The sequence below is a fragment of the Kogia breviceps genome, chromosome 4, assembly GCF_026419965.1.
Source record: "Kogia breviceps isolate mKogBre1 chromosome 4, mKogBre1 haplotype 1, whole genome shotgun sequence".
Lineage (NCBI taxonomy): Eukaryota > Metazoa > Chordata > Mammalia > Artiodactyla > Physeteridae > Kogia > Kogia breviceps.
Window position 1 is genome coordinate 165283329 of NC_081313.1, and position 27987 is coordinate 165311315.

Here is a 27987-nt window from a genome sequence, read left to right on the forward strand (position 1 = left end):
ACAAAAACGCCCTTTTGATGCAGATGTAGCGAATGGACTTGAGGACATGGAGGGGGGAAGGGTAAGCTGGGACGAAGTGAGAGAGTGGCATGGACATATATACACTACCAAATGTAAAATAGGTAGCTAGTGGGAAGCTGCCGCATAACACAGGGAGATCAGCTCGGTGCTTTGTGACCACCTAGAGGGGTGAGATAGGGAGGGTGGGAGGGAGGGAGACGCAGGAGGGAAGAGACATGGGGATATATGTATACGTATAGCTGATTCTCTTTGTTATACAGCAGCAACTAACATACCACTGTAAAACAATTATACTCCAATAAAGATGTTAAAAAATAAAAATAAATTAAAATTAAAAATGACTTTTGGTTGGGCATGAGCTCTCCAGTTCACTTACGGCCCGTATTAGCCCCCATCACTCCCTGTGGCTTCACAGGCAGCCCAACTTACCCATTTATATAATCTCCCTGGCCCAAGGAGGTCATTGGATTTGCTTCCAGACCCCATAACGACTAAATGCTTTCCTACCTAGTGTAAAAACTCCGGATTACTCAAGTCTACCTCTCAAACAACAGCGGGTGATTTGAATGTAGTGATGTGATGGCGTCTCCAACACACAGCTTCTGAGACCACGTGAGGAGAGAAAAAGGAAGGAAAGGGAATGAGAATTACTCACCCAACCATCATTCCGGGAGACTTGATCCTGCCGGGCTACCGAAGCGTACCCCAGCGGCTCAGGGACAAACTGATGGAGATGGCTGTAGGTGAGCCAAACCTTGGCTCCAATAAAATTGAGAACAGCTGGCACTTCTGAATCCCCTGGTCCCTGGGGACGCGGGCTGAGTGCACGCCAATAAGCACCAGCCCTTTCCCCTTTTCCTTCTTGTCATGCCTAATTACACCAGGATTGTGCTGAGTCAAGCAACCTGCTGGGGTTGGGGCCCAGGCATGACCTTTCCCATTGCTCTCAGCCAGCGCGTGGGGCTCAAGTAGCCGTGTGCATTTCCACCAAGAAACCCAAGAATAAACTCAGCGCAATGCACACAATGCCAAACGCTAAGCCCCCCACCTCAGCCCCGGGGAGGACGGCCCCTTCTGAACCGAGGGAACAAAAGGGCCTTCCAATAGCCATACCACCTGCATTCAGCCCACCACCTCCTGCCCTCAGCCTTGAAACAGAGCCCCCTTGGCCAAGGAACATGGCGACCAGCAGTCAGCCAAAGGCGGCCCCAGGAAAGGGAAGCAGGCATGCTCGATGCCCTCAAGGACCCTCCTGGCCTCGCCAAGCTTTTACAAAACCAAGGCTTGATTTCCAATCTCTGCACCCTCATCCTAGAGTCAGAGATGCCCACTCTGCACCACTCAATAAGGAATGTCTGGCCTCACCCTTCTCTACACACATGTGCACCCATAAGCAGGTACATGCATAGCCCTCTGTAATGCCCCAGAGAAAGCCAGGCAGCCAAGTGCTCTAGGTCAGGGTTCCCAACAATGGCTGCATATTAGAATCACCTGGGGGAGCGTTACAAGTCTTGCTTCCCAGGCCACGCTTCAGAGCAATGAAATCAGAATCTCTAGCGGTAGGTATCAGGCATACATATTATTTTAAAGCACCCCAGATTCCAGTGTGCAGCTAGGGTTTAGAATCATTGCTGTAGGTGAACTGAAAGCCCTGGAAAATTCCATCCACCAACCTATGCTTTGAGGCTGAGCTCCCAAGCTGGAACTGAGCTCAAGGTAGCAGGCAGACCCTCAGGCTATTGGCCACAAAGCCACAGAGACTGGTGATATTCATTCAACAAACACTACTAAGCACCAACAATATACTAGGCCCTCTTCTAGGGATCTAGAGATTGTTTCAAGAGTTACACTCCCAGAGTTCAATTGGCTTGCAATTTGGGTCTTAATGAGGTTGGTCTCTGAATTACCAACCAACCAGCCAACATTTACCAAACACCCGGTGTGTGCAAGGTTCTGCGAAAGGTGCTAAAAAGTATAAGGTGAAATTCCTGATCCCTGGGCATTTAAATCCTAAATGGCAAAGCCTAAGAACCTGCACATTTAGAAAAAAAAAAACACAACATGGTATATAAAGGAAAAATGAAAGTGCGAGTGAACAATTCAAAATAACAAATACATACCAAGCAGTGACTTTGTACCAGGCACTGTGTAATGCTAGAGGAAAAACAAAGACAGGATCCCTGTCCTGAAAGAATCTGGACTAGAGCAGTGGTTCCCAAAGTGGGGTCCCCCAACTAGGAACATCAGCGTCATCTGGGGACTTGTTAGAAACGCACATTCTCGGGCTTCATCCCAACCTACTGAATCAGAAGCTCCGGAGGCGAGGCCCATCAATCTGTGTTTTAACAAGCCCTCCAGGTGATTCTGATGCCTGTTCAACTAGAAGACTAATTAATGCTATAGGAGTAGGAAAAGGAAAGACATCTTTTTGGGTCTAGAGCTGATGAAGGCCTTGAAGGATTTGAATCCTGGCTCTGACATAATCTGGAAACCTTAAGCAACAACTTTAACCTCCTTAGGGCCTTTGTTTCATCAACTGTGAAGCAGTAATAAGCAGCAAGTGGTAACAAGGTCTACCATATAGAGTTGCATGAAGATGACATTGGACAATGTGTGAAAGTCACCAGGACAGTGCCTGGGGCCTAGTAAGTACTCAGTAAAGGATCTCCAGCACCAGCAGTCATGATACAAAGGAGCTGGTCAGCAAAATGAATGCTGATGGAATAAATGAAAGAATGAACTAATTAATGCATGATTGATGGGGACTGAGTTTGGCAAGCTTGGAAAAGCAACAAAGAATGGGGACTCCATTCAATGGGCAAATGGGGAGATGTTCAAGATAGGACAAGTGAGTGGTCAGAACACATGGCAGACCTTGAGACCAGCATCTCCCTGGCTCACCTTCCAAAGTGACCCCAAGGAAGGCTTCTGTGCCCCAGCAGCTTGTGTGTTGGTTATGCACTTGGGCTCTGGAGTCAGATGTCTGGGTTCAAGTACTTACTGGTTGAGTGGTCTTGGGTGAGTCATTTAACCTCAGTAAACCTCAGTTTTCTCTTCAAAAAATGGGTATAATAATAGTACCAACATTACAGAGTTGGGGTGAGAATGGAACATGATAATGTGTATAAAGCAGCTTGGTGCTTTATTTTTATTTTATTTTTTTACGGGCCTCTCACTGTTGTGGCCTCTCCCATTGCGGAGCACAGGCTCCAGACGCCCAGGCTCAGCGGCCATGGCTCACGGGCCCAGCCGCTCAGCGGCATGTGGGATCTTCCCGGACCGGGGCACGAACCCGTGTCCCCTGCATCGGCAGGCGGATTCTCAACCACTGCGCCACCAGGGAAGCCCAGCTTGGTGCTTTAAATACAGCGACTGACCTCTAAACATTAGCTCTTTGTATCATGGCACACAGCTGGGTGCTGCCGTGACCTCTGCTAAATTATGGCTGCCTGGGATTTGTCAAGCGGACCAACAGTTGTACACTCTACTGCCAGATCCAAATGACACAAAATGGCTGTAGGTTTCCTCATAACAGCAATAACTGCCAAGGATTGGGCAGCTGCCTACTTGCGGGTAGTGTGCAGGTGCTTCTCATGTACAGAAGCTGTACACATGAACCCTGGGCCATAGGTATCACTGTGCCCATTTTGCAGATGAGGAAACTGAAGTTTAGTGACTTATCAAAGTTATACGACTATCATGTATCAAAGCCAGGATTCAATTTAGCCCTAATTCCAAACTCCATGGACTTTGTATTACCATGAAATCATCCCCAGACTTCGCCCAGAGGCTGCCTAAAGACCTTTCCAAATGGGATTCACCCAGTGGCAGTGTCAGAGGGCTAGGCTCTTTCAGGGTGCCACTGTGTCATACAACACATCAGAAGGGGACAGGGCTCAGAACTCTGAGTCTGGAAGAGGGAAGTCATAGGTGGGCTGAGGACAGGATGGTGGACCCTGCAGGACATCAGGCTCTTGGATTCTAAGACCACTCCCGGCTTGCTAACAATGATTGTTTGTATACTGCATGTCTGTGTATCTGTGTGTGTTGGTGGGGGGGAGGGGTGTTAGAGGGGAGGGGAGGCAAAGACTTTCCTTCCCAATCCAAAAATGGTTACCTAAGCCTGAACACAAGGGAGAACAACTGACCGCAACACACAATTCACAGCAGCTTTTAGAAACCATTTCCTTCTAAAAGAATCCTTCCAGCCTATGAAACAACACAGGAAGACAAATCCCTTTTATCTCCTCCCAGGTTTATTTCCTTAAATGTCAAATTATGGTCTTCTTTCTTCTTCCCCCAGATACCAGCTGTGACTCTGCTAAGGGTCAAGGAGATCCTTAGACCCACAAAGGCTCTTCCTGAGTATTCAAACTGTGCCATGAACGAATGGAGAGAAGTATGGTTCGCCTACTGTCATTCCTTGAGAGCTTCTAGCAAAGATTCCTGGAGTCCAATACCAACTTCATCCTCTTACCCCCTTTGGTCCAAAGAGCTGCCTGGATGCTCTCAACCACAACAAAGAGGACACAGCCTGGTTGGGATTCTGAATTTTTATAACAATTACTAACAATTCACGCTCCTTCAAACCTTACATTTTACCTGCAATGGGCCATGTTACCTTCAGCTGACCCCACCCGCCAAAAATACCGCTGCATTTTCGTATGTATCATCTTGGTGTTCCACAGTTGCCATGGCAGTAAAATTTACACTCAACAGCCTCACTGCCATTTCTGACTACAAATGGAATTAGTCTGTTCCCAGTTTGGTTCAGCAAAAAAAGACATATGCATCTACTATATGTCAGGCCCTATGTAAGGCATAATGCCCTGGGTGCTGAGGGGACTAAGAAAGGGATTTCTATAAGATGTTACTCCTTTACAAAGCAGACTTTTTCTTTCCTCTTGTGATGAGATTATTTTCATTAAATTGCAGTAAAATATATACGAAATTTACCATTTTAACCATTGTTAAGTACATAGTCCAGTGGCACTAAGTACACTTACAATGTTGCACAACCATCATCACCATTATTTCCAAATTTTTTCGTCAACCCAAACAGACATTCTGTACCCACTAAGCACTAACTCCCTATTCTCCACTCCCACTAGCCTCTAATAACCTCTAATCTACTTTCTGTCTCTATAAGTTTGCCTATTCTGGACATTTCACATAAGTGGAATCACATGATATTTGTCCTTTCATGTCTGACTTATTTTGCTTAACACAATGTTTTCAAGGCTCACCCTGGTCGTAGCATGTATCAGAACTCCATTCCTTTTTAAGGCTGAATAACATTCCATTGTATGTACATATCTCATCTGTTGATGGACACTTGGGTTATTTCCACCTTTTGGCTATTGTGAATAATGCTGCAATACTGACATACAAGTACCTGTTTGAGTCCCTGCTTTCACTTCTTTTTGAGTATAAACTTCCTCAAAAGTAAGTGGAATTGCTAGATCATATGGCAGCTCTGTGCTTAACTTTTTGAGGAATCACCGTACCGCTTTACACAGAGGGTGCACCATTTTACATTGCATTCTCATTTCTCCACATCCTTGCCAATACTTAATTTCTGAGTTCTTGGCTTTGGTTTTATTGTTTCGATTATAACCATCATAGTCAGTTGTTTTTTGCAAGAGAAATCTGGCGAGATAAGAAACGGTTTGTTCACCGGAACTTCACAGGCGCACATGGGTGCACTCAGCACAGCTTTGTTGAATGAATGAGTGAATGAATGAATGGGCTCTCCTAGCAATAGTACTGTGTTCACTCCCTTGAACCTGTACAACTCTTCCTTTGATGGAATTTGGAACTGGCACAAGGAAGTCCAGCTCCACAAGGAGACCCAGGCAGCAATTGAGACCACAAGTATCTCAGAGCTTTAATTCAGGGACCATCAACACCATCTTTCTGCAATTTTTTCCCACGTCTAGGAATTAGTAAAACCTGCTGCTTTAGAATCAGGGGAGCCCACTTGGTGGAAACTCAAAAGTAACAAGACTCTAAGCTATAGAGCGGGGTGGTTAAGAAATCAAAGCTATGGTTCAGACTGGCCTGAATTATGGCTCTACCACTGGCATATGTATCAACATGGCAAACTATCCTCTGTGCCTCAATTCAGACCTAATCTTATTCTTGTAAGGATTAAATAAAACAGTAAGAAACACTTTGCACAGTGCCTGCCGCAACGTGAGGTCTCAAAGTCAGCTTTTATTATTACTATGAAGCTCCAGTATTAGTGCACAAACCCAAACAACCCCACCCCCTCAGGCACTTCCTCTGATCCCCAAGATCCCTGGGGAAACAGAAGGTGCTCCCTCCAGGATGAGGGCAGACGTAGTCTCCTAATGATTTTCCAGACTGACTGGAAGGACTGCTAATACCACCCATCCAGAGGCACTGCCAGGATTGAAGATGAGGAATTCAGCCTTGTTTCTTCTCTGCTTGGTCCACCAATCTCTCCAAGCTCATCTTGGCAAGGGGTTTGGGGAGAGAGCAGGGCCATCACCACAGCTCTTCTGCAAAGACCTAGAACCTTACGAGGTCAGAAGGAACTTTCATTGTATTGGACTGGAGTTGGGTAGAGTTTCCAAAGAGAAGGTTGACTGACAAGCCGAAAATTCAGGAAGAACAGCAAGAGGGGCTGTCCCATGAGGACCTGAGAGCCAACACAGAAGGAATGAGCTATGAGGCTGGGCAGGGTTGTATTTCATGCTGGCAGCCCCTTAATTCTTTAATTCTTTTTTTTTTTTTTTGCGGTACGCGGGCCTCTCACTGCTGTGGCCTCTCCCGTTGCGGAGCACAGGCTCCGGACGCGCAGGCTCAGCGGCCATGGCTCACGGGCCCAGCCGCTCCACGACATGTGGGATCCTCCCGGACCGGGGCACGAACCCTTGGCCCCTGCATCGGCAGGTGGACCCTCAACCACTGCGCCACCAGGGAAGCCCCAGCCCCTTAGTTCTTACGTGCATGAAGGCAACAGTGTTCAGCCTGGCCTCACAGGAAGCTTTGTATTTGACTGAAGCATACTGAAAATATCAAAGTCCTGTGGAATAAAAATACAGCTCCTGGGCCCAATACTTCACCTATAACCTGAAATTTTTTTTTTTTTTTTTTTTGGCGGTACGCGGGCTTCTCACTGTTGTGGCCTCTTCCGTTGTGGAGCACAGGCTCCGGATGCGCAGGCTCAGCGGCCATGACTCACGGGCCCAGCCGCTCCACGGCATGTGGGATCTTCCCGGACCGGGACACGGGTCCCCTGCATCAGCAGGCAGACTCTCAACCACTGCGCCACCAGGGAAGCCCCCAACCTGAAATTTTTATTGCATATGAAGATCTGCAAGCTAAAAGCCAAGCCGCTGGGTGTGGAAGAAGGAGAGTACTAAAGAGCAGGACCCTACAGGTGTGTGGGGGGCCACGGCTGTAATTAGGTAGTAACAATGGATCTTACTTATTGAGCACTATGCTAGATGCTTTCCACACACATTGTCTGACTGACACGGTATAGCAGCACCACTTGTGAAGGAGATTAGCCCCATTTTGTGGAGGAGGAGACTGAGGTTCAGAGTTAGGAACTTGCTGAAGAAGGTGAGAGAAGGAGAAATTTCTGTGACTGGTATAGCACATATGAGGATGAATTCTGTGAGATTACTACTGTCAACCTTTCCTACCAACAAAAATGACAATTCCATAGGGTTCAACCTAGTAGAATACATTTTATATATAAATTATGTATACAGTCATTACTTTAGCATATAATTTAATTAATTTATTATATAAGTTATAGCATACATAAATGTCTTATATTGTTTACTGGTTATATAATGGTATCTATACATTACATCATATGCATCAGAGGCAGAGTGCTTAATGGTTGCGAACGTGGATTCCTGACTCGGACTACACTGGATGCTTGGCTCTACCACTTACTAGCTTTGGGACATCGAATAAATGATGTATCCCCTCAGTGCCTTTGTTCTTCATCTACACCATGAGCTAATAATAGTACCAACTCCACAGGACTCTTGTATAAAAGTAAGAGAACACAGGCCATGCGCTAGAACGGTGCCTGGCACACAGTACCGATCAGCCGTCATTGTGCCTGCTTTTGTTCACTGATGCCTTGCTACAGCCCTTGGCAATAGTCAATGCTACCTTGATTGCACAGAGACTTGCGCGGGTTTACACATCCTGCAAGAACGCATCAGCAATTCAAACGCAGGTCTTTCTGAGTCCCAAGCCCTGTTCTTTCTAAGCTGTTAGCTTCTCCTGGTAGTCTCTCTGAGCCTTCATTTGCCATTCGGTGAAAGGAGAGGTTGGATCAGCTGATGTTATGGTTCTTCCCAGCATCCTTGTATATCAAAGCAACCGCAGCAAAGACACACAAACAAACAAACCACTATCAAATGTTTTCAGTTCCACTGAATGCAGTCTCCTTAGCCATGTGGCTAGAAGCTTTCTGTATTTAGGGTTCCAATTTTTTTTTCCTTTTCTGCTATTTCTTTCCAGAGTCCTCAGTACATTTCCTAATTAATCACTCCCACTTAATTTCCTAAAGCAATCACATCCTCCCCACAGGCAAGCAGCCTCGTCTCAGGCAGAAGCACACACACCAGCTGGTCCCACAGCTACGTGGGAGTGTGTGAGCAGCTTTTGGACGCAGACCAAAGAGTGGCACAGACGCAGGAAAAACGCAGCTTGAGAGCTACACTCAGAGGACACTCTTCCCGTCCCAGTGACATGTGGGTTTCCTGGTGATCAAAAGGACACTGAGATTTGGTTCTCCAAAGGAAACCCTAAGATGCAGAAGATCCGGCTGGAGCATCCCAGGATGCAGGGAGACTCTAGCGGTGGCTACTTTGTGATTCCAGGCAGGGCGATGCTGGCGAGATAGGAAGGCTTAGATTCCACTCTCAGCTCTTCTGCTTATTTGTTGTATGAATTTGGACAAGAGCTTTCTTTTGGTTGAGCCTCAGTTTTCCCACCTTTAAAATGAGAATGGTAATATATGCCACACAGTGTGGTGTAGTGTAAGGAAAGAGCCACGAATGCGACAGCCTAGAGGAGCCTGGCAGCTGATATCAATGAGGGAAGTTGGGCTGGGCAAAAGAAAAATAACATTATGACAAATGGCAGCTGACACACAGTCTCAGGGTTGGAGTCACAACAGGGAGTGGTGGGGACTGTGGTGAAATGGAGACATGCCTCATCTAAACACTAGTCAACCACTGCCATAGAGCCAAGCTGAACCCGTGTTGCCAAAATTTCCAATTTTTTAAAAAAGAAGCTAGAAATGGAGTTTTATATGAATTCACGAATCTTAAAATGTTGGCAAGAAACTGACACTAAAAAAAGCAAAAAACAATAAAGCACCAATATGTGAGTCAATACCATGTGAGCCAAGCACAACACTTTGGAGGGTTGGTTTTGGCCCACTGGCCACCAGTTTGCAAATTCTCTCAATGTAAGTATTAATTGAGACGATGTAATAATATATCAAGCACTTAGCTATGCACATAACACATAATAAACACTCGACAAATGGTAGCCGTGGTTGTTATTATTATTATTGCAGTTAACTTCTTTGTAACTCAGAACCCCCATCGGTGGCAATGGACATAAGGCTCATGGACGTCTGAGAAAATCCCTGAGGGTAATACAGAGGTTAACCATTGTGCATACATATTGATGCTGCTTTATTAATTGAAATGCACTTCACTGAGATTAGGTAGGACAGTGGTTCTCAACCAGAGGTGATTCTGTCCCCCAGGGGACATCTGGCAATGTCTGGAGACGTTTTTTTTGGTTGTCAGACTAGGGAAGGGTGCTACTGGAATCTAGTGGCTAGGGGTCAGGGATGCTGCTAAATATCGTAAAATGAGTAGGACAGCCCACAACGACAATAAAACATCCCGCTGAAAATGTCAATAGTACTGAGGGAGAAAAACCCTGTGCAGGCGGAAGTTTCCCTTTGCATCTCCTTTGCAGAAAAGACTTTATTAAGACAGAGGTGTGGATAGGTTCCTACATGGCAAGATACAGGAAAGGCTATGGGGTACAGGGAAAGAGGGATGGCAGTTGGGAAAACGAGCAGATATACAGATAATTATCTCCTCTAAGAGTCTCAAAGCCCTGCTTTCACTGTGCTTCCTATAGAACTTTTTCATCATTGTCTTAACAACTGTCACATCAACATATTTCCTTCAAAGATACTGCTGAAGCTGCACCAATTGGAAAGTAGGATCTGGGGAAACTGAGAACTTGAGAGAGAAGCTGCTTGAGGCAAGGTCACTCAGCAGGTTGCAGGGCAGACCTGGGAGAGGATCCTCTTGGGTGCTGGTCCAGGTCCCTCGGGAAGACATCACTCCATTTTACTGTTGTCATAGTAATTATAAATCAATTCTGTCTACCCATTAAAGCAGTTATTCCATAGAATGTTCTCACAAAGCATTGTTGAACTCGCCCTAGTTATTTTATGGATGTAAAAGTAATCACATTTTTGTGTATTCTATAATTCCAGCTACATTTACAATCGGCCTTCACCTCAAATGGTAAAAATAATCTGGGTTATTACACCGTGGTTGTCATGCATTGCTATGACTACTCCAAACAAAGAAAACTGTGCTAGAAGCAAAAGCAAGCAATTCTAGTTCACCTTAAGAGGGGAAGGGAAAGGAGAGTGACTTTTATCAATTCCTACATAATGCTAAGTGTTTTATATAACTTATTTAATATTCTCTATAATTGGGAACTTTTCTTTAGGTCAGTTTTCTCACATACTGCTGCACATCAGAAATACCTGGGAGCTTTACAAAATCACAACGTCTGGGAAGCACCTCAAAATCATTAAATCAGAATCACTGGGGATGGGACCCAAGCATCAGTAATTTTAAAATCTCCCCAGGTAATTCCAACATGCAACCAAGTTTGAGAATCAGGATTTCAGGACTCATTATCATTATTTTACAATGATGCTGACATCCTAAGAGCAAAGTGAACCTACCTAAGGGCACCCAGCTGGTAAATGATAAAACTGTGATTCAGACCAGGGTCTGCCTTTCTCCAAATGCCAGGCATGACCTTTCTCATTATGCCACTTTCTCCCAGAAGTTTGCTCTCTGTGGCTTTCTCAGTGAGAGTTATTTGGTTGTAAGTTTGTGAACTTGAGCAAAAGGGAATTCACTAGAAGGCGATCAGCATCTTCTGGATTCAATGGGAATCTTAAAAACAGGTCTGGGAAAAAGGAAAGCAGGCATGTCTGGTCCCTGCACAAGCACTTAGATGATCTGGCAAGCCACCGTGTCCAATCTCCTTGTCCCTCTGGTTCAGATTCCAGTTCCAGGGAGGAAGCACCAGACAGACCTGACTTGGGTCATGAGCTCATCCCTTGACTAGGAGAAGGCAAGGTCCCTGATTGCAAATCCACCAGACTGTATCCTGTGAGTGCAAAAGATAATATTCCTCTAGGAAGCAAGACTGAATCCTGGGCAGCCACAACACGTCTACTATGACGGAGGGAATGGAGAGACTTATGCAAGTAAGCAAGAAGACGTAAGACAGTCTCACAGGTACACTATGAACTTCAAGCAGAGCTCAGCAAAAACCCGGAAGCCCCTGTAATCAAAATCATTGAAACAGATAGGGTCATTCAGAAGAAAGTTGCCATCGGAAAAGTGGCCAAGAATGGCCTCCAAATCATTTGCAAAATATTGTGAGTTTGTGCATTTTTCTAAGAACACGGTCAATTGATTTTATCAGATTATCTAGACTTTCTTTTTTTAAGGATTTTAGGAGATCTTAGGGAAGAAAAGGAGAAGCTCCTAACAGAGCTCAGGTCCCAGAAACTACCTGGAAAAATGAGACCTGGTGTCCTGGCCTGGCACCACACAGACAAGGCTGGTAGAGCTTTGTCAACTTTGAACCAGGAAAACAACACTTTTCAAAAAAAGCAAAAACAAAAACAGACACAGGTAAGAGTTAGCATGTTTGCCTGTAGTTACACAGCAGTGAGGAAGAGGATAGTCCCAAAGGAAAAAAGAAATCAACGAAGCCGAGGGCGCTCTGGGGTCAAAAGTGAACAGGGGCCATTACAGTTCAATTGCAGATGTGTTCAAACAGAGCGCTCTCCCAAGCTGGCTCCTTGACAAAGGGCCAGTTCTCTATCCTGTGAGCTTTCTTCCCAGATCTAGGCATCTACAGACCCTAGTATGCAGGGACTTGAAAAATGAGGCTACTGTGTAATTAAATATATAATTACAATTAAATATTTAATTGTTCAATGCATACATTCATGGATGAATCAATACACAAACAAGAGAGCTATAATTGTTAACTGTGGTTACTCATACAGGTACTATGTACTTTTTTTTTTTTGGCGGTACGCGGGCCTCTCACCGCTGTGGCCTCTCCCGTTGCGGAGCACAGGCTCCGGATGCGCAGGCTCAGTGGCCATGGCTCACAGGCCCAGCTGCTCCGCGGCATGTGGGATCTTCCCGGACCGGGGCACGAACCCGTGTCCCCTGCATTGTCAGGCGGACTCTCAACCACTGCACCACCAGGGAAGCCCCAGGTACTATGTATTAAGTCCCTACTAAGAGTCAGGGACTGAGCTAGTAGCTTTAGATGACACATTACTTAACTTCACAATAACCCGAAAAGGTACTTACTATTATACTACACCCATTTTATAGACGAGGCTCCTAAGACTCCAAACAATGAAAGGACTGGTCTGTTGACACATGACAATAAGCGATGGATCTGAAACCAGATCCGTCAGCTTGAGCATCTGTGTGCTTGCACGACTCCAGGATGCCTCACAATGTTCATGAGCCTCAACCATGTGTTGGGCATTTTGCTAATTCTTGCAACAATCCTTGAAATAGGTATTACTGTCTCCATTGTTTTTAGATGAGGAAACTGAGTCTAGAAAGACAAGAAACTTGCCAAAGGACACATTTTGAATACAGATTTTTTTAAATCCAAATCTCTCTGGCTTTAAAGCTTAGGGACTTTCCAGCAAACCTCCTGCCTATCTAATTCAATTTGATTTTTTAAAATGTGTTGACTTAGTTTGATTTTCACAAGCATTGTACAAAGCCCATAGAGGAACATAGCTCCTGCCCTCAAGAAGCTTTTAATCTAGTTAGGAGATTAGTTACACAGTATAGAAAATAACCATGATAATTACATGGCTGTAGAGTCTTTTAAACATGGCCACAAATTCTTTGGGATTTCTTCCTTGGAGAAGTGGTTCCTACACTTTAACCTGGGCTAGCTTGTGTTGCTTAGAGCAATAGAATACAGCAGAAGGAATACTATGTTACTTCTAAGACCAGTTCATAAAAAGGCAGGCAACTTCTGGGTTGTATACTGACACAACCATTCTTAGAGCTCTGAGCCTCCATGTAAGATGTTAGGTCACTCTCAGGCTGCCATGCTTCAAGGAAGCTCAAACCACATAGAGAGGTCACATGTGGGCACTCTGGTCAACACCCCCAATGGAGCCCAGCCTTCGAGTCAAACCACCTGGCTGCCAGACATATGAGTGAACAGCCTGCAGATGATTCTAGTAGCCACCCATTCAAGTCTCCTGCAGTCATTCTCATTTTCTAGATGATGCCTCATATCATACATCTGGGAGCAGACAAAAGCCACCCTACTGAACCATGTCTTAAACCCTGACCCAAAGCATCATGTAGCATAATAAAATGGCCATTGCTTTACAACACTAAGTTTTGGGGTGGTTTGTTAATCAGTAATAGGTAATCAGAATAATGGCTTTTTGAGTGGATATTTAATGCCAGGCACTGTCCTCTAAGCTTGACATGTATCACCTCATTTGATCCTCCAGCAGCCCAAGGAAGCAGGTGATTGTTAAAGAACATGCCCAGGATTGCTTAGCTAGTGATGGTATTCAAGCCCAAATCACACTAATTCCAGCATCAATACTGTAAACTTGCTCTGCTACAGAGGAAGGGAAATTCTGTCTTTGCAGAAAGTCTACAAAGCCCAAATCCAATCAGTCTTAAGAAACATGCTATTTTTGAAACTAAACATCTTTTTCTTTCTTAATTTCAGAAGGCTTACTGTGGAACTGAGCTAATTATTTGAGCCTTAATCAAGGACCAGCCACTCCCTGAAGCAGCTGTCCTGGCCTCTCTGCTGCCTCTAGAATGTCCCTTGGGTTGGTTGGATATTGGCTCCAGTCTAAACCCCAAATCCCAGCCCCTAGAAGTAAAGATGCATAGGGCTAACATGATCCTTGGAGATTGTCCAGTCTACTCCCTTCATCCCCTTATAAGACGAGGAAACTGAGGCCCAGAGAGGTCAAGTGACTTGTCCAAGGTCACACGGTATGTCAGAGGTACAGCCAGGTCTCCAAATTCCCAGGCAAACATTCTTTCTACTATACCATGCTGCAGTTACTAAAAATTCCCCAGAGCTGCCTCCCTCGGCCCTCCTCTTGACAAAGCCATTTCCCCGCCACACGCCCACACAACTACACACAGTCACATTTGGCAAGAGGTGCCCTCAGCCCCACTCGGCTCATGAAATGCTGTTTTGCAGTGGGGCCTCTTTGTTCGTTAGCAACACAAAGAAAACTGTAGTGCAGTCTTCTCAGAAGGAGATGTTTCTTGTTTTAAAAACGGAAAGAGAGCTTCCTGGCTGAATATGGCTCGAATCAGCATGCAGCTCCAGTCGGGAAAGAACCCAGAGGAGATTTAGGTCTTTGCAAAATTTCTAGAGCACACGAAGAGGGCACGTGGCAGGAAGAAGCTTATGGGAAATGTTTCAGAAAGTATTAAAAGGTACGCCTAAACAGAGTAAACAGAGCAGATTGGTTACCATCTTGTGGTATGAAGTAATTAGAAGGCGGGGCACTAGAGTCTGTTAAAAACTCCCATGAAGTGACTGGCCTTCCCATTTTGGATTTCTGCTCTAGTCCTGTTTCCCAGCTGTCTTTTTGATCTGAGATTTTCCCTTTCTAGACTGTAATCAAGCTACCTTGGTGCTTGGAGCCCTCAGGATAGGCTCTGAAATCCCAAGTCACCCATTTGGTGCCTCTCCTTTGGTTTCACATTATTCCTTACTGTTTGTACTAGATTTGGTCCCTCTTGCGTCTCCCTAGTTTCCCTGATTGGCAGAGGCCTCCTACGGCTCTGAGTGATCGTTATCGAGGCCCAAATGCTGTGATCAAGGCTGAAATGAAAGCAGGACAAACTTCTCATGAGGGCAGCTCTTGCCACAAAGCTGAGGCCCCCACCAACCACAGCTCTAAGACATTTCTCTGTCCAGGTGGGTTGAGAGCAGTGGGGAGTGGGTAGACCAGATGATCTCCAGAGATACTGCAAAAGCCTGAAACCCTCTCGGCTAGGGAAGGAAACGAGAGAGGGAGGGACAGAACCGAGTTCCATGGCAGAAATTCAGGACTTGTAAGCTGGCAGCAGATGGAAAGAAAGGTGCCAACTTCTAGCAGGAGGAGATATAGTGCATGCATTTCTTAGGGCTACTGCGAGCCCCAGGTTTTCCCTTCCGGAGGATCAGGTGAATGCCACCCAGGAGCCACCCTCCTACACACATGCACAGCACACATCTCCAGGCACAAGACGAGATCTCCAAAAAGAAACTGGGCCAAATGAAAGTTCTCAGACCCTTCCCCTCAAAGCTGAGTCTTTCCTATCACCTTCCCTACGCCTAGGCAAACCTGCCCAAAGAGCCAATTTCCGTCCAAAGCCCCCTCCCTCATTTTCCCCTGGGAAATCTCCTACCTGCTTTGTTAAACCTAAGAGAGAAGAATGAGTGAATGAGCACCACAGGGAAACAATGTCCAGTGGTCTGGTTACAGCTGGAATAGCCCAGAAGGGGAAGCTGGCCTCCCAAAGGAGGCCCTGTATCTCTTCATGGCCTCAAATACTGCTGCGCTGTGCGTCAGTGTTTATGAAATGCTTCTCAAATAAGGTCAGTGTTCTACGCAGTTAGGACTCTAATAAAATGCAGAACTTGTGCTGTTTGCCAGCTAGCTGCGGAGGCATACTGGAATTCTTTCTCGGATACAATTGTTCTCAGATTAATATTTTCCCCATGAGTTTTTTTTTTTTATTCTACTTGTACTGTTTTTTTTTTTTTTTTTTTTTTATGATGTGTGAGTTTTTCTACATGTTTATACCCACTAAAAGGGATGAGTGGGGCTTGCTTTCATCAGCGGTTCCTGAGGGCTTGGTGTCCCATCCTTCATTTCCCCCAACACCCCATAAATGTCCTCTCTGAACCTAGCGTGGTGGCCTTCGTCTTGTCAGTCACTTGGTGGGAAAGGATGGCCCAGATTGATTTCCACATTATTTTGAGCTGTTCCAGTGATGAGGACATTTCACTTGCCTTAGTCATCATTGTAGGCACTCAACAAATAGCTCTTTTAAATGACTGCATCCTTCACAGAGCCCCTTATTTGGTTCTACTTTCTTTTTTTTTTCAATAAATTTATTTTATTTATTTATTTTTAGCTGCATTGGGTCTTCGTTGCTGCGTGCGGGCTTTCTCTAGTTGCAGCTAGCGGGGGCTACTCTTCGTTGTGGTGTGTGGGCTTCTCACTGCGGTGGCTTCTCTTGTTGCGGAGCACGGGCTCTAGGCGTGCGGGCTTCAGTAGCTGTGGCACGCAGGCTTAGTTGCTCCGCGGCACGTGGGATCCTCCCAGACCAGGGCTCGAACCCGTGTCCCCTGCACTGGCAGGCAGATTCTTAACCACTGTGCCACCAGGGAAGCCCCTGGTTCTACGTTCTTGGAAACTGCCACTTATTAATTACTAAGGCAAAAAGTCCTCTCAACTCCACCCATTTGTATTGCCGACACTGGTGTGAGGCTATGTGTGCGTTTGTAAAAGATGCATCTTGATAAATGAAAAGGAAAACCCCGGTAAAAGTTCAAAAACATGGGTGACGCTGAGCAAGGCCTTTGAGTCCGCTGAGTTTCCTCACCTGTAAATATAAGATTCTAAGATGAACCCTGATCATCTTTCAGATGCAGGATTTAGATATTGTGGGTGGAATCAGTAAGGTATTCCCACGGCACTAGATTTAGGAGACATTTGCAGACATCTGATCTCAGTTAAACCTTGCATCAGATCTGTGAGAGAAGTGTTATTCCCACCATTCTAAAGGTTACAGATGAGATGATTAAGATTCAGAAAGATACTCCTATAAATTCCTGCAGTTAAAAAAAAATGGATGGAAACCAGGATTCCACTTAGGTCTTTTTCCTCATTAAAGGTTATATCACACCGTACTCTCCACTGGTTTCCCATCCAGACCCCTTCGAAACCCAATGTATAAAACACTTTCTACCTACGTTCTAGAGCTTGGCAGATGCAGAGGAGAAAAAGAATATCAGGAAAGTGATAGATGGTCCAGAAACTTTTGTAACACATTTCTGAGCAGGACAGCTCTCCAATGAAATCATTGCTGAGCTTTTCGATCACAGAAGAATCTGCTCTATTCTCTGCTTGGGCTGCAGGGAGTTTAAGAGCATGGTGTATGTAATTCATCACTCACAGGGTCCAGCCCCAGAGGACCTCTACACACCACCCTGGCCATCATAAAAGGCTTCAGGTGGCCATGAAGATGAAGTCTGAAGTTGTTTTCCGGACACAGCCATGGATTGGGAGTCTCCAGTCTCCAATGAAGGTCCAGGCTACAAAGATCCTACGAAAATCCAATCTCAGGAATTAAAGCTTAGATGGTCAAAGTCCAAATTCAGTACTAGGCAATGGAGAGCTACACAGAAGGCAGGATCGGGCAAGAAGCCAATCTGGAAGGGTCAAGGCAGGGGCCAGGAGCCGCTCAGGCTCCAGGAGGGATACACACAAGATGCACAAGTCCATGGTCAAGCCCATAAACCTCAGATTAGAAGAGAACCATGGACACACTATGCAGACAGACCCGAGCCAGGCTATACACTAATTGAGAGGGCAGGGGAGCAAAGAGTGGGTATGCTAGGTAGCAGAGAGTAACTAGGGAGGCTGAAAAACTCAAGAGGGAGTCAAGGTGGGTGGTTAAACGTGCTGGCAGACTTTCAGGAATGAGAATGCACACTGCTGCCGAAGCGCAGAATGAATCAGGGGTCAGGAACTCAGACTGGCATTTTTGGACAAGAGAAGAGAAGTCTGAGCCCACACAAGCAGTGATAAGACCGTGAAAAGTGAAGTCACATTTAGTCCAGCCAGGATGCATCTGATATGCATCCTGCACCAGCAGGACCCGATTTCAGGGTGGCAGGAGCCCGGAGGTCATGGCTGAAAGAAGGCAAGTAGTACAACTGACTGAAAAGGAAGGCGATCCCTGGCAAAAGCTAGGCAGATACTCGTGGGGGAATATATTGGTCAAGAAGACTCATCAGAACTGTTCTTGGAGAGTTGATCCCCTCAAATCCAAAATAAAAAAATCATAAGAATTAGCCACATAACTATGGTGATATTCTTCCTAAGACTGAATTCAGCCCTAAACTCCCCTGTTAGATAAAACTGCCTTAAGCGCAGCTCCTGTCATTTTAAATGGGGCTCAGGCCCTCTTAGGTTCCATGCAACCGTGAACTTCTGCGAATCGAAACCACGTTTCCACTTCTACCCATGGGAACCCTATTCACCCTCAAGCTCCAATTCGAATGTCACCTACTTCCCCAAGCTGGACAGGATGGCTCCTTTGCCAGGTGTCCAGAACATAGCCTTGGCACCTCTCTTGGGATGCCTTCCATCAAACAGAGAACGTTCTCCCTGATTCGACTGGATATCATTGCTGTTTTTTTTTCTTCTGGTTGTTCTTTGAGAATTGGGTTTAGAAGACAGGTAAGGGAGGCTGACTTAACCTGGGGGAGGAATGCAATGACCAGTGGTTGGAGCACAGACCAGAGACCAGCCTGCCTGGATAAACCCTGGCTCCACTTCTCCCACCTGAGGAAGTTACTTCACCTCTCTGACTTTGTTTCCTTATCTGTAAAATGGGGACACAATGAGTTCCTGTCTCCCATGATTGTCCGAAGATTGAGTCCATGCATATAAAGGGTGAGAAAAGCGTCAGGAGCAAAGAAGGGCTCCATAAATGGGAGCTGTCATGGTGGTGGTGATTGTGGTTGTTATTATTTACAAAGATGTCGGGAGTGCCTCAGCCCTCTCTGCTTCATCCTCCATCACATTCATTCCAAGCACTAGTCAAGTAAATGAGCACTGTGCCCGTGGGCGCCCCAGATGGCAAAGGAAATCACTTTGAGAAACTCGGGCTTCTCAGCTGAGCCATGCTGCTGAAAGAAGGGCCCAATTTTTCAGGCTAAAATATTTTACAGGAGAGAATAACACACATATACACATCAACACACACACACACACACACACACACCCCACCCCACATCCCATGCTGATGGGGCTTCTGGCACCAGCCTGACAGAACAAGGATGAAGCAAAAGTCATGAAGGAAAAGGCTACAAGAAACCAAGAGTTTAGAGAAAATTCAACAAACAGGGGAATTAAACATTAATAGGGAATCATTCCAGACAAAATATGAACAGAACCCCAGGGAAAGAAGATGCTACAGGCTAATAAGACCTCAACATTTTAATCTACCCCAGCAGGAAAGACCAGGACAATGTATTTATGTAATCCACACCCCAGACCACGGAAAGACTTGGAAAAAAGCAGAGAGAACTCTTGTTGATTATACTGACAACCTGGAAAAAGATCTGTAGGGCAAGCTCACTAAAACTGCAGAGGAAATGAGGAGAGGAGTGGTTATTATGCTAGAAGGGAAAATCAAAATAGAAATGTTCCTGAAAAGCTGATGAAATGAAACTATTTGCCAAAATTTAATTAGGATAAATGCAAAGTGTTGCACTTAGATGCCAAAAGGTCAAGTGCACAAATCTGGGATGGGGGGAAAACAGGATCAACAGCAGGGAGGGTTGGGGAGACACCGGGGATGCAGTGAACAGCTGGGTCAAAATGAGCCAAGGCAGGGGCGGTGGCTGTCCAAAGTGAAGAGGTCCCTTTAGCATGCAGGTAAGATAACAAGACAGTGGAAGGTCTCATCCGAACTAATAAAAGGCAAAGAGAATTGGAATCTATTTAGAGGAACATAACTAGGAATGGGGAGAGTGCTTGTCTCAAAGTCTAACAGCACAGAATAGTTGAGGTGATTATAAAAGTTTATGGAAGAAAAGAGAAGACTTGGGTAAGTGGGTGGTGAGAAATGCAAGAGCAATAAGACATTTGAAATCCTATCATTTGGGAAAAGGATTCTGCTTGCTCTATGTAATAACAAGTAATGGGAGATAAGTTCAACCCCCAAACGAAGAAAAATTTCTTCTTAGAACTGCTCTTAAAAATGGAATAAATTGCCCTAGGAAGAACTGAGTGCCTCACCACGAAATGTAATCAAACCAAAGAGAATGACCACTTTCTCCAAAATCGTGCTGGTGGAAGATCAACCTTGTACATGGTTGGAACTTGGACAAGAGGACCACCCCCTTCAACCTTGAAAATCAGTATTTTTCCAAATCAGGTTTTATCTTGAGCATGCTATGGAAGGAAGACTACAGCCAGCAAGAATTATGGTAATCAAAATGATAGGAATATTTATGATTCAGGTAGTCTATATATTCAATACTCATAGCATCCTATGAAGGGGTATTATTATTATTTCCATTTTATAAATGAGGAAACTGAGGTCACCCAGCTAGTTAAACGGTAAATTGAGCATTTTTAATCACACACTGGTGACAGTGTTTCCCAGAGAATGGCTGTATCAAACATGGTGCTAGCAACAGACCAACGAAGACCACAGAGAGTGAGAAGGAAAGCATAGCCTTTGGCAGACCAGCACTGGCAGTAGTTACAAAATAACAATCTAGGTCTCCAAGCAGAGGATTCCTATTATGAGTTCTTCCCACCTGAGTAAGATGGATTTAAATTTAAGGCTGGAGAATCGCAAACAATGGAGAGCCTTGAAAATGCAACACCAGAAACCACAGCAGGGCACCCTCTGATCTACTGTATCCAGAATGAGTGGTGGTTCAGAAAACCTCTCAGGAAAAACCATACCTTGTAATTTTTTTTTTTTGTTTTTCCAGCAGTTCTAAAAAGGGTTAAGACCACCTTACATAATGAGGGTGGAGCATGCTAGTAAATACAGCTGTTTCAAGTAAAAGCAGTAACAGAGGCAGACACGGGAAATCAGTAAAAGGAGGTATTTAGGGAAAGACGGAAGGAATGAGCATTGAAAAAAAAAAAATGTCAGGGCCAAAAATTCCCCATGAAAATCTGACCCCCCAAAATAAATAAATAAAATGCATTCCATATTTAAATATACCACAAAGCAGCATGCCCATGGAAAAGATATAAACCACTTCAACCGTAATCCCCGTTTTATGGAACCTGGGCCAACCTGGGCTTAGCTGGGGAGGAGAGGGAGGCAACCAGGCACAGGGAGACTGGGCAGAGCCTACGTGCAGGCAAGGAACTTGCCTCGACAGGCACACGTCAAGTGGGCATCTCCAAACTTCCAGCTGGATGGGGCCCGAGATGAAGAAGTGGAAGTAACAGCTGTGGTCACTATCATTAAGAGTTTGTGGAAGCCTATGTGCCAGGTACTGTGTTAAGCACTTCCTGTGCATTATTTCATGTAATCGCCCCCCAGAGGACCATTTACTCTCCGCCCTTTACAAGTAACCAATGGTAGGTGGAAAAGCAAGGAACCCGGCATTGTGCTGAGTGCATCACATGGCTTGCCTCGGGCCACATTCACAGCATTTCCGCAGGGCCAGTGCAATTATCATCCCCCTATTACAGGCATGGAAATATGGTACAAAGGGATTAAACAGACCGCAGCCCAGAGGAGTGGAGTGACTCGCCCCAGGTGCAACAGCAAAGATGTAACAGAGCCAGAATTTAAACCAGAGCTGTCTTATCTCCAGAGCCCAGGCCTGAACCAGAAGGCATGGGGCTTTCTGAAACCTTCTTGCACGACCCACTCAGTGCAAAAGATCCCACAGCTCTCGGACCCACTGTTCTCACTTTCCAGGGGAGAAAGCACTCAGTGACAACGAACAGAACTGGGGAGAAACAAAATAACAAAGTGGCAAAAATGCCAAAATAAACAAGGCCCAGCTCATGGCAAAAGCAAAACTTAATAGTGAACCTACAAATACATCGATTAATACAAGCAGAGCAGCAATCAAAAACCACAGAGAGGGCTTCCCTGGTGGCGCAGTGGTTGAGAGTCTGCCTGCCGATGCAGGGGACACGAGTTCGTGTCCCGGTCTGGGAGGATACCACGTGCCCGCGGAGCGGCTGGGCCCGTGGGCTGTGGCCGGTGGGCCTGTGCGTCCAGAGCCTGTGCTCCGTGGTGGGAGGGGCCGCAGCCGGTGAGAGGCCCGCGTACCGCAGAAAACAAACAAACAAACAAACAAACAAAACCACAGAGAGTGCAGGATAATACTGATGAGCTCCTGATTAGAAAGTCCTATGGTTTAAGTGTTCAGGATTTCTAGCTCTTTTCATGGGCATGTGCACAGTAGGAGTTTTGCAAGGTTGCTAAGCAACGTCTGGCAACCAGACTCCAGACTGGATCACTCATTATGAGTCCTTGGTAACTCTAGTAAGGCAGTAATTTTAGTTCATGAAAAACAAATTTTAGAAACCCTTAATAACTCATATAATAGGTTACTAATAAGTGGCCCTTAGCCATACATAAAAAAATGCAGATCTATAACTGCCCAGCTTTCACTTGTAAGAACTAAAGAAAGACTTGTACTTTTGAGATTCATCATTAATTTATTCAACACATACTTGTTGAAAACGTACTATGTGCCAGGCGCTGTTCTATGCTATGGGGAAGAGGCCCCTGACAGTTCACCAGTGAACTACAGACTATACACAAAAAAACCACAGACTATACTAGAATTCTACTTTTAGGAAAATGAGGCCCAGAGAGGTAAAGCAATCTATTCAGTGTTGCACAGCACACTGGAGGTGGATATGTTCAGCTGCTCACGTCCAGGCCAGTAGGCTCGGCAGGAGAACACTGCTTCCGGGAAAGGCCACATCCCCATGGTTGGTCAAGAGAGGCCCCATGATCCACCAGCTTGCCCCTGGTCCTCTGAGCTAGCCCCGAGGGCTGGGAGTACCAGGATGCAGGGCTTGGCTGTTGAGCATCTTGGAAAGTCTCCCACTTGACCTCAGGACCTCTGTGGTCAAGTAAGGGAAAGCCTATGACACGGTGTTGGTTTTTATTGGACCCAACCACCGGCAAAGCTTGCTGTCATCTGGAGTGATGGAGAAAATTAAGTTACCACATTCTCACGTTTCAGCCTTTAGCCCGTATTCCTTCGCAAACAGGAAATGTTTATTTAAATACAGCAGTCTCCAGCATGTTCCAGAGCCAAGTGAAAAACCAAAGATGTCCACTCTTGCCCCACCCCACTGTTCAGGCCACCACCTCGCTGCGGGTGAGAAGTAGGCCTCTGCCTGCCTTTAGGCAGGACGAGGCAAAGGGGCCCTGCGTGAGAGTTCATTTTCATCTGTCTCCTCTTTTTCCAGGCCGAGATTGTGGTTGGAGAAGAATTACATCTGTGGGCTCCTTTTGTACTCAGAAGGGTAAATGCAACATCTGTTTACTCTGTGCTCCATGGTAAATGTTTTGTTTCAGGCACCACCATTCACTTCCTCTCCCCTCATCCTCTATCTTTGCTCCATGGATAATAAATTACACTGAATTCTCCTCTGCGTTTATTTAGCTTTCTTGTGGGTGTCACCTCCCCATTGAGGGAAAAAAAAAAATTGTCGGTAGTTGATAAACAACAGAGAGTTTCTCTGTGTGATGTGCTGACATTATGGAGAATATGCTAGAACACAGACCCCTAGCTCTGATACCAGCTTAATTATGAACAATTTAACAGGCCATTCCAGGCCTGAAGCAAAGTCCAAATGGTGACCACATTATCCTCATGGACGTTTGCTTTAATGGCGTGCCACGGGTGGACAAGGCCTCAGAAGTCAACACTACCAGAGCAACAATCCCTCCCCCCACACACACACCTCTTCATAAAAGCCTCTTTGGGAGACAGAACAGCAGGAACAGAGAAGGGAGAAAATGTTTCCTCTTTGTTATAAAACACAACATAAACATTTGAGATCAGAAAATGGATCTTAGGAAGGTGCCGAGCATCCAATGGCAGTGCTGACAAAACTCAGCCACGTGAAAAAAATGAGCCCTGAGAAGTTTAAAGGCTCACTAAAGGAAAGTTCCTTCTTCCGTCGTTTGCTTACATTCTTTAGGTTGGATTGCTGGTTTTCTTCTGTATATGCCATGATTTTATATACAGTTACTGGAATGCAGTGGACGCTCAAGTCATGTTTGTTGAATGAATGAAGGGAGGAATGAATGAAAAAATTCCTCCCTAAAGAAATCCTTAGCATAGCTCAGAAATGCCACCGCCCCACAAGAGTTTGCAAAACTGAAATGTTACAGGTGAGCTGACTGAGACAGGGTGTGGGGTGATGAAGGAGTTTGGGGCTCTTGGGAGGCTGCACCTAATCCCTGCAGTAACCCTGACCCAGCCTGCTTGTAAAGGCTGCCCCCTCTCCTGGGGAGGGAAGAGACTAGAATGAGAAGCCAGCCGCATCACCCCAACGCACCCCAACCAAAGAGACATCAGTGACCGGAACCAAGGCAGAGGAGACTCAGATATTCCAAAGCACCTCCTACTTCACCAATGCCTGCCGGTGGCCATGACAGCAGGGGGCCCATGGGAACGCCCAGGACTCCAGTGTCTACCCAGTCTCTTCAATTATAGAGCAGATGGGCAGCCCCCAGCTGCCTGGGTCTCCTGGGAGAGGCAGCACGGTGGCATGCTGGCTGCAATGCTGTGCCTGCAGCTTTTGAAGACCTCCTACATGCTAGAAGGAGAGGGGCCCACTCTCCTTGCTGTCTCAAACATGCAACATGATTTTGAATATCAAAGAGAAGTAGACTCAAGACCCCAAAAGGAGAGCTAATGTCAAGGCAAGTCAAATGTTTGCAGGGTGTACCTGAAGCAGCAGCAACTGCTGCCTACTTTAAGACTCCAGCCCACGGAGAACCCTCCCAGGACTGTCTACTTATAGATCTTGGCCCAAGATGAACCAACCTTGTTCCAAGGATGTCCAGCAGCATGGTAGGGGGCATGGACTTAGGAGCCAGACGTGCTCGAGTTCAAACACTTAACTAGCTACTACATGACCTTGAACAAATGACAAAAAGGCTTAACTGTAAAGTGGAATAATAAGCATTACCTTTGTAACTAATGATCATTGTAGAGATTCAATAAGATAACACATGTAAACAAACTGAGGCACAGAAAGCATTCATTAAACATTAGCTACAGTTATTATTTCACTAACTCATGTGGCTGGCCCTGGTGTTGAGGAGGGAGGGGAATTTAGCTTATAAGTTACAGGTTTCCAAAAATACCACTAAAACCAGTTTTTCACTGGCATGGTAGAGTATAATGTCTGAGTTAAGCTGTAGAAACATGGATTCTGCCCTTTTATTGCCATCACCTTGCTGTGTGACCTTAGACAAGTCATTTCACATTTCCGAGCCTCGTTTTCTACTCATATTCATGAAGGTTCACCTCTAACCCTCAAGAATTGTTTGGTTCAACCCCGTAGAATAATCACAGCACTTGAAAAAAAATGTCTTGAGCTAAAAGAAAGCTCCAGGAAAAAGGAAGGCAGTTCTACTGAGTCTCCGCTCAGGGACACATAAAAAGTAAGCGGAAGAGAAGTGGAGTGACAGGAGGTGATTAACAGGAATAACACACTCTAGGACAATACATCTTAGTGTCTGGCCCACTCTCCTCCAGACTAAAGTCAAGAAGGCAGAATCTTGAAAACCCGTGCACCTACTCTAAGACATGTGCAGAAGGTGGCAGCGGGAGAGCAAGGCATGCCGAAATCTACCAGCTAGAGCAAACCCTCACCCACTTCTGGGCTGTGTTCCCAGTCCAGTTCCAACCCCCTCTACCATGTCTCCCTCCTTCCCCACTCCCCAACTGCAGGCTAGGAAGAGCCCACCCCAGAGTCCAAGTTTTGAAATTGGTCCGAGGATCAAAATGATAAATGTTTCCAAAACGTTGACATATGAAAAGTAAATATTTGGTTGCACAATTGGGGTTAAAACGAGGGTCAATCCACCCCACTCTCCAAGCGCCTCTCCTCTTGCTGCCAAGCCCAGGATCCGAGGCTGAGTGCGGTTTGTAAGATTATAACGCTGGGTCTCATTTAAAGGGCTGTCAGCATTTCCATTCTCAGGCCCGTTTGGGGAGGCATTTATAACCGAGCCATAAAAAATTCACCGGGGCTGCAACTTGGCATCTCCGAGGCCGCACTCCAGGCAGGGCGGGTTTTGAAAGCACCCACTCTGAATTGGTTCGGTTCCTCAGAAGTTAGACCTTCAGACACACTCTCAACTTTCCTCGCAAGGGCAGCCAGAGAGCGGCTGGCCCATTCTGATCTCCAAGCCGGTCACAGTCTCTCAGGCCTTCTCTCCTGTCTCCGTGCCCTGACTCCCCATCACCATTCAGCTTTCTGCTTCGCCCCCTCTTTAATGAGCGCGGACCCCTTACCCTCACCCTAAGACCTCTCTGTCTGCAGTGTCATCTCTCCTTGCCTCCTGCCAGCATTCTCCTTGGAAACTGTCAGCTGGCCCTGCGTCTGGAACCCTCACCCCTGGAGAGACACTGCTCTTTGCTCATCACAGGGGTCCTCGAGACCTCTCTCCCCAGACCTGCCCAAAGCCACAGACCCCCAGCTCAGAGACTGAAGGATCCGATGCAGGAGAGGGTGAAGGCAGAGACTGCAACTAGCGCGGCCAAGGAGAAGGAAGGATCTGGAGCCGGGGGGCCCCCTCTGTGGGACCCAGGTGGGTGGCCCGGGTGAGGCAGGGCGGGGCGGGGGTACTCACAGGCGCTCGGCGTTGCGGGGGATGCCCCGGGGAACCGCCCGGAGGCCCAGCCCGTGGCAGTCCACGCTGGCGGCGGAGCAGGTACACTTGGTGGGGCAGGCGGCAGCGGGGGGGCCGCTCAGAACACTCGCCAGCGCGAAGGCCAGCACCAGGCGGGCGCGCACCGCGGCGCCTTCCTCCGTCCGCCCGGGGGCCATAGTGTGCAGGGGCCCGCGCCCGGAGGAGGTTGCCTCGGCGGGGCAAGACGCGTGGAGCCCACGGAGGTGCGCTGGGAGCACGGCCGGCCTGGGGAGCGGGCGGCTGAGTTGGCGCGGAGGAGGAGCGAGCTCGGCGCTCAGGCGCACGGGGCGCGGGCGGAGCGGGGCGCGCCGGGCGGCGGCGGCGGCAGCAGCAGCTCCATCGGCGGGGCCGACGCTGCCCCGCTGCGCATCGCTCGGAGTGCCCAGGTGCCGAGCGCCCCCTGGCCCCGCTGGCCCGCGGCCCGGGGCGCGGGCCGGGTTGGGGACCTGGGGTGAGCGCAGTGAGGCACGGCGCCCCGGGAGGTTCGGCTTGGGGCTGGGCTCGGGAGCGCGGCGGCGGTGGCGGCGGCTGAGGCACGGGGCGACCGGGTGAGCTGGCCGGCGCTCGCTCTCTCCATTCACTGAGCCGGGCAGACACCGGAGACGTGGGGCCCACCCCTCCCGCCCCCCAAAAACGCCAGCTCCGCCTCCCATTGGCTGCGCCGCGCGTCATGTCGACTAAGTTGGGAACTTTGCTGGAGCAACCGAGAGCTCGAAGGGAGGAGGCAGCGGAGGAGGGAGCTCGGCCAGCAGGGCCCCAGAATTGAGGCTTACTCACTCTCGGGAGCCAAGGACTGATCAGGCTGGTGGCCCTGAGCTGGGCATGCCACTCAGTATTCTCTCCTTCTGTCCCAGCACCGTCCCGCAAGGGGGCATTTGAGTACCCCGACCTTAAAGATAAAAACTCAAAGTTCAGAGAAGTG

General features: G+C 47.0%; 1 protein-coding gene across 1 annotated transcript in view; it reads right to left on the reverse strand.

The window, feature by feature from the left end:
• The window catches only part of SLIT3 (slit guidance ligand 3), a 631375-nt gene extending 603724 nt beyond the window's left edge, over window positions 1-27651 (reverse strand). The window contains exon 1 of the mRNA XM_059063071.2: window positions 27006-27651. Coding sequence (XP_058919054.1) covers window positions 27006-27202 — 197 coding nt within the window. The 5' untranslated portion in view covers window positions 27203-27651. The remainder of the gene's footprint in view (window positions 1-27005) is intronic.
• Between the last annotated feature and the right edge of the window lie 336 nt (window positions 27652-27987).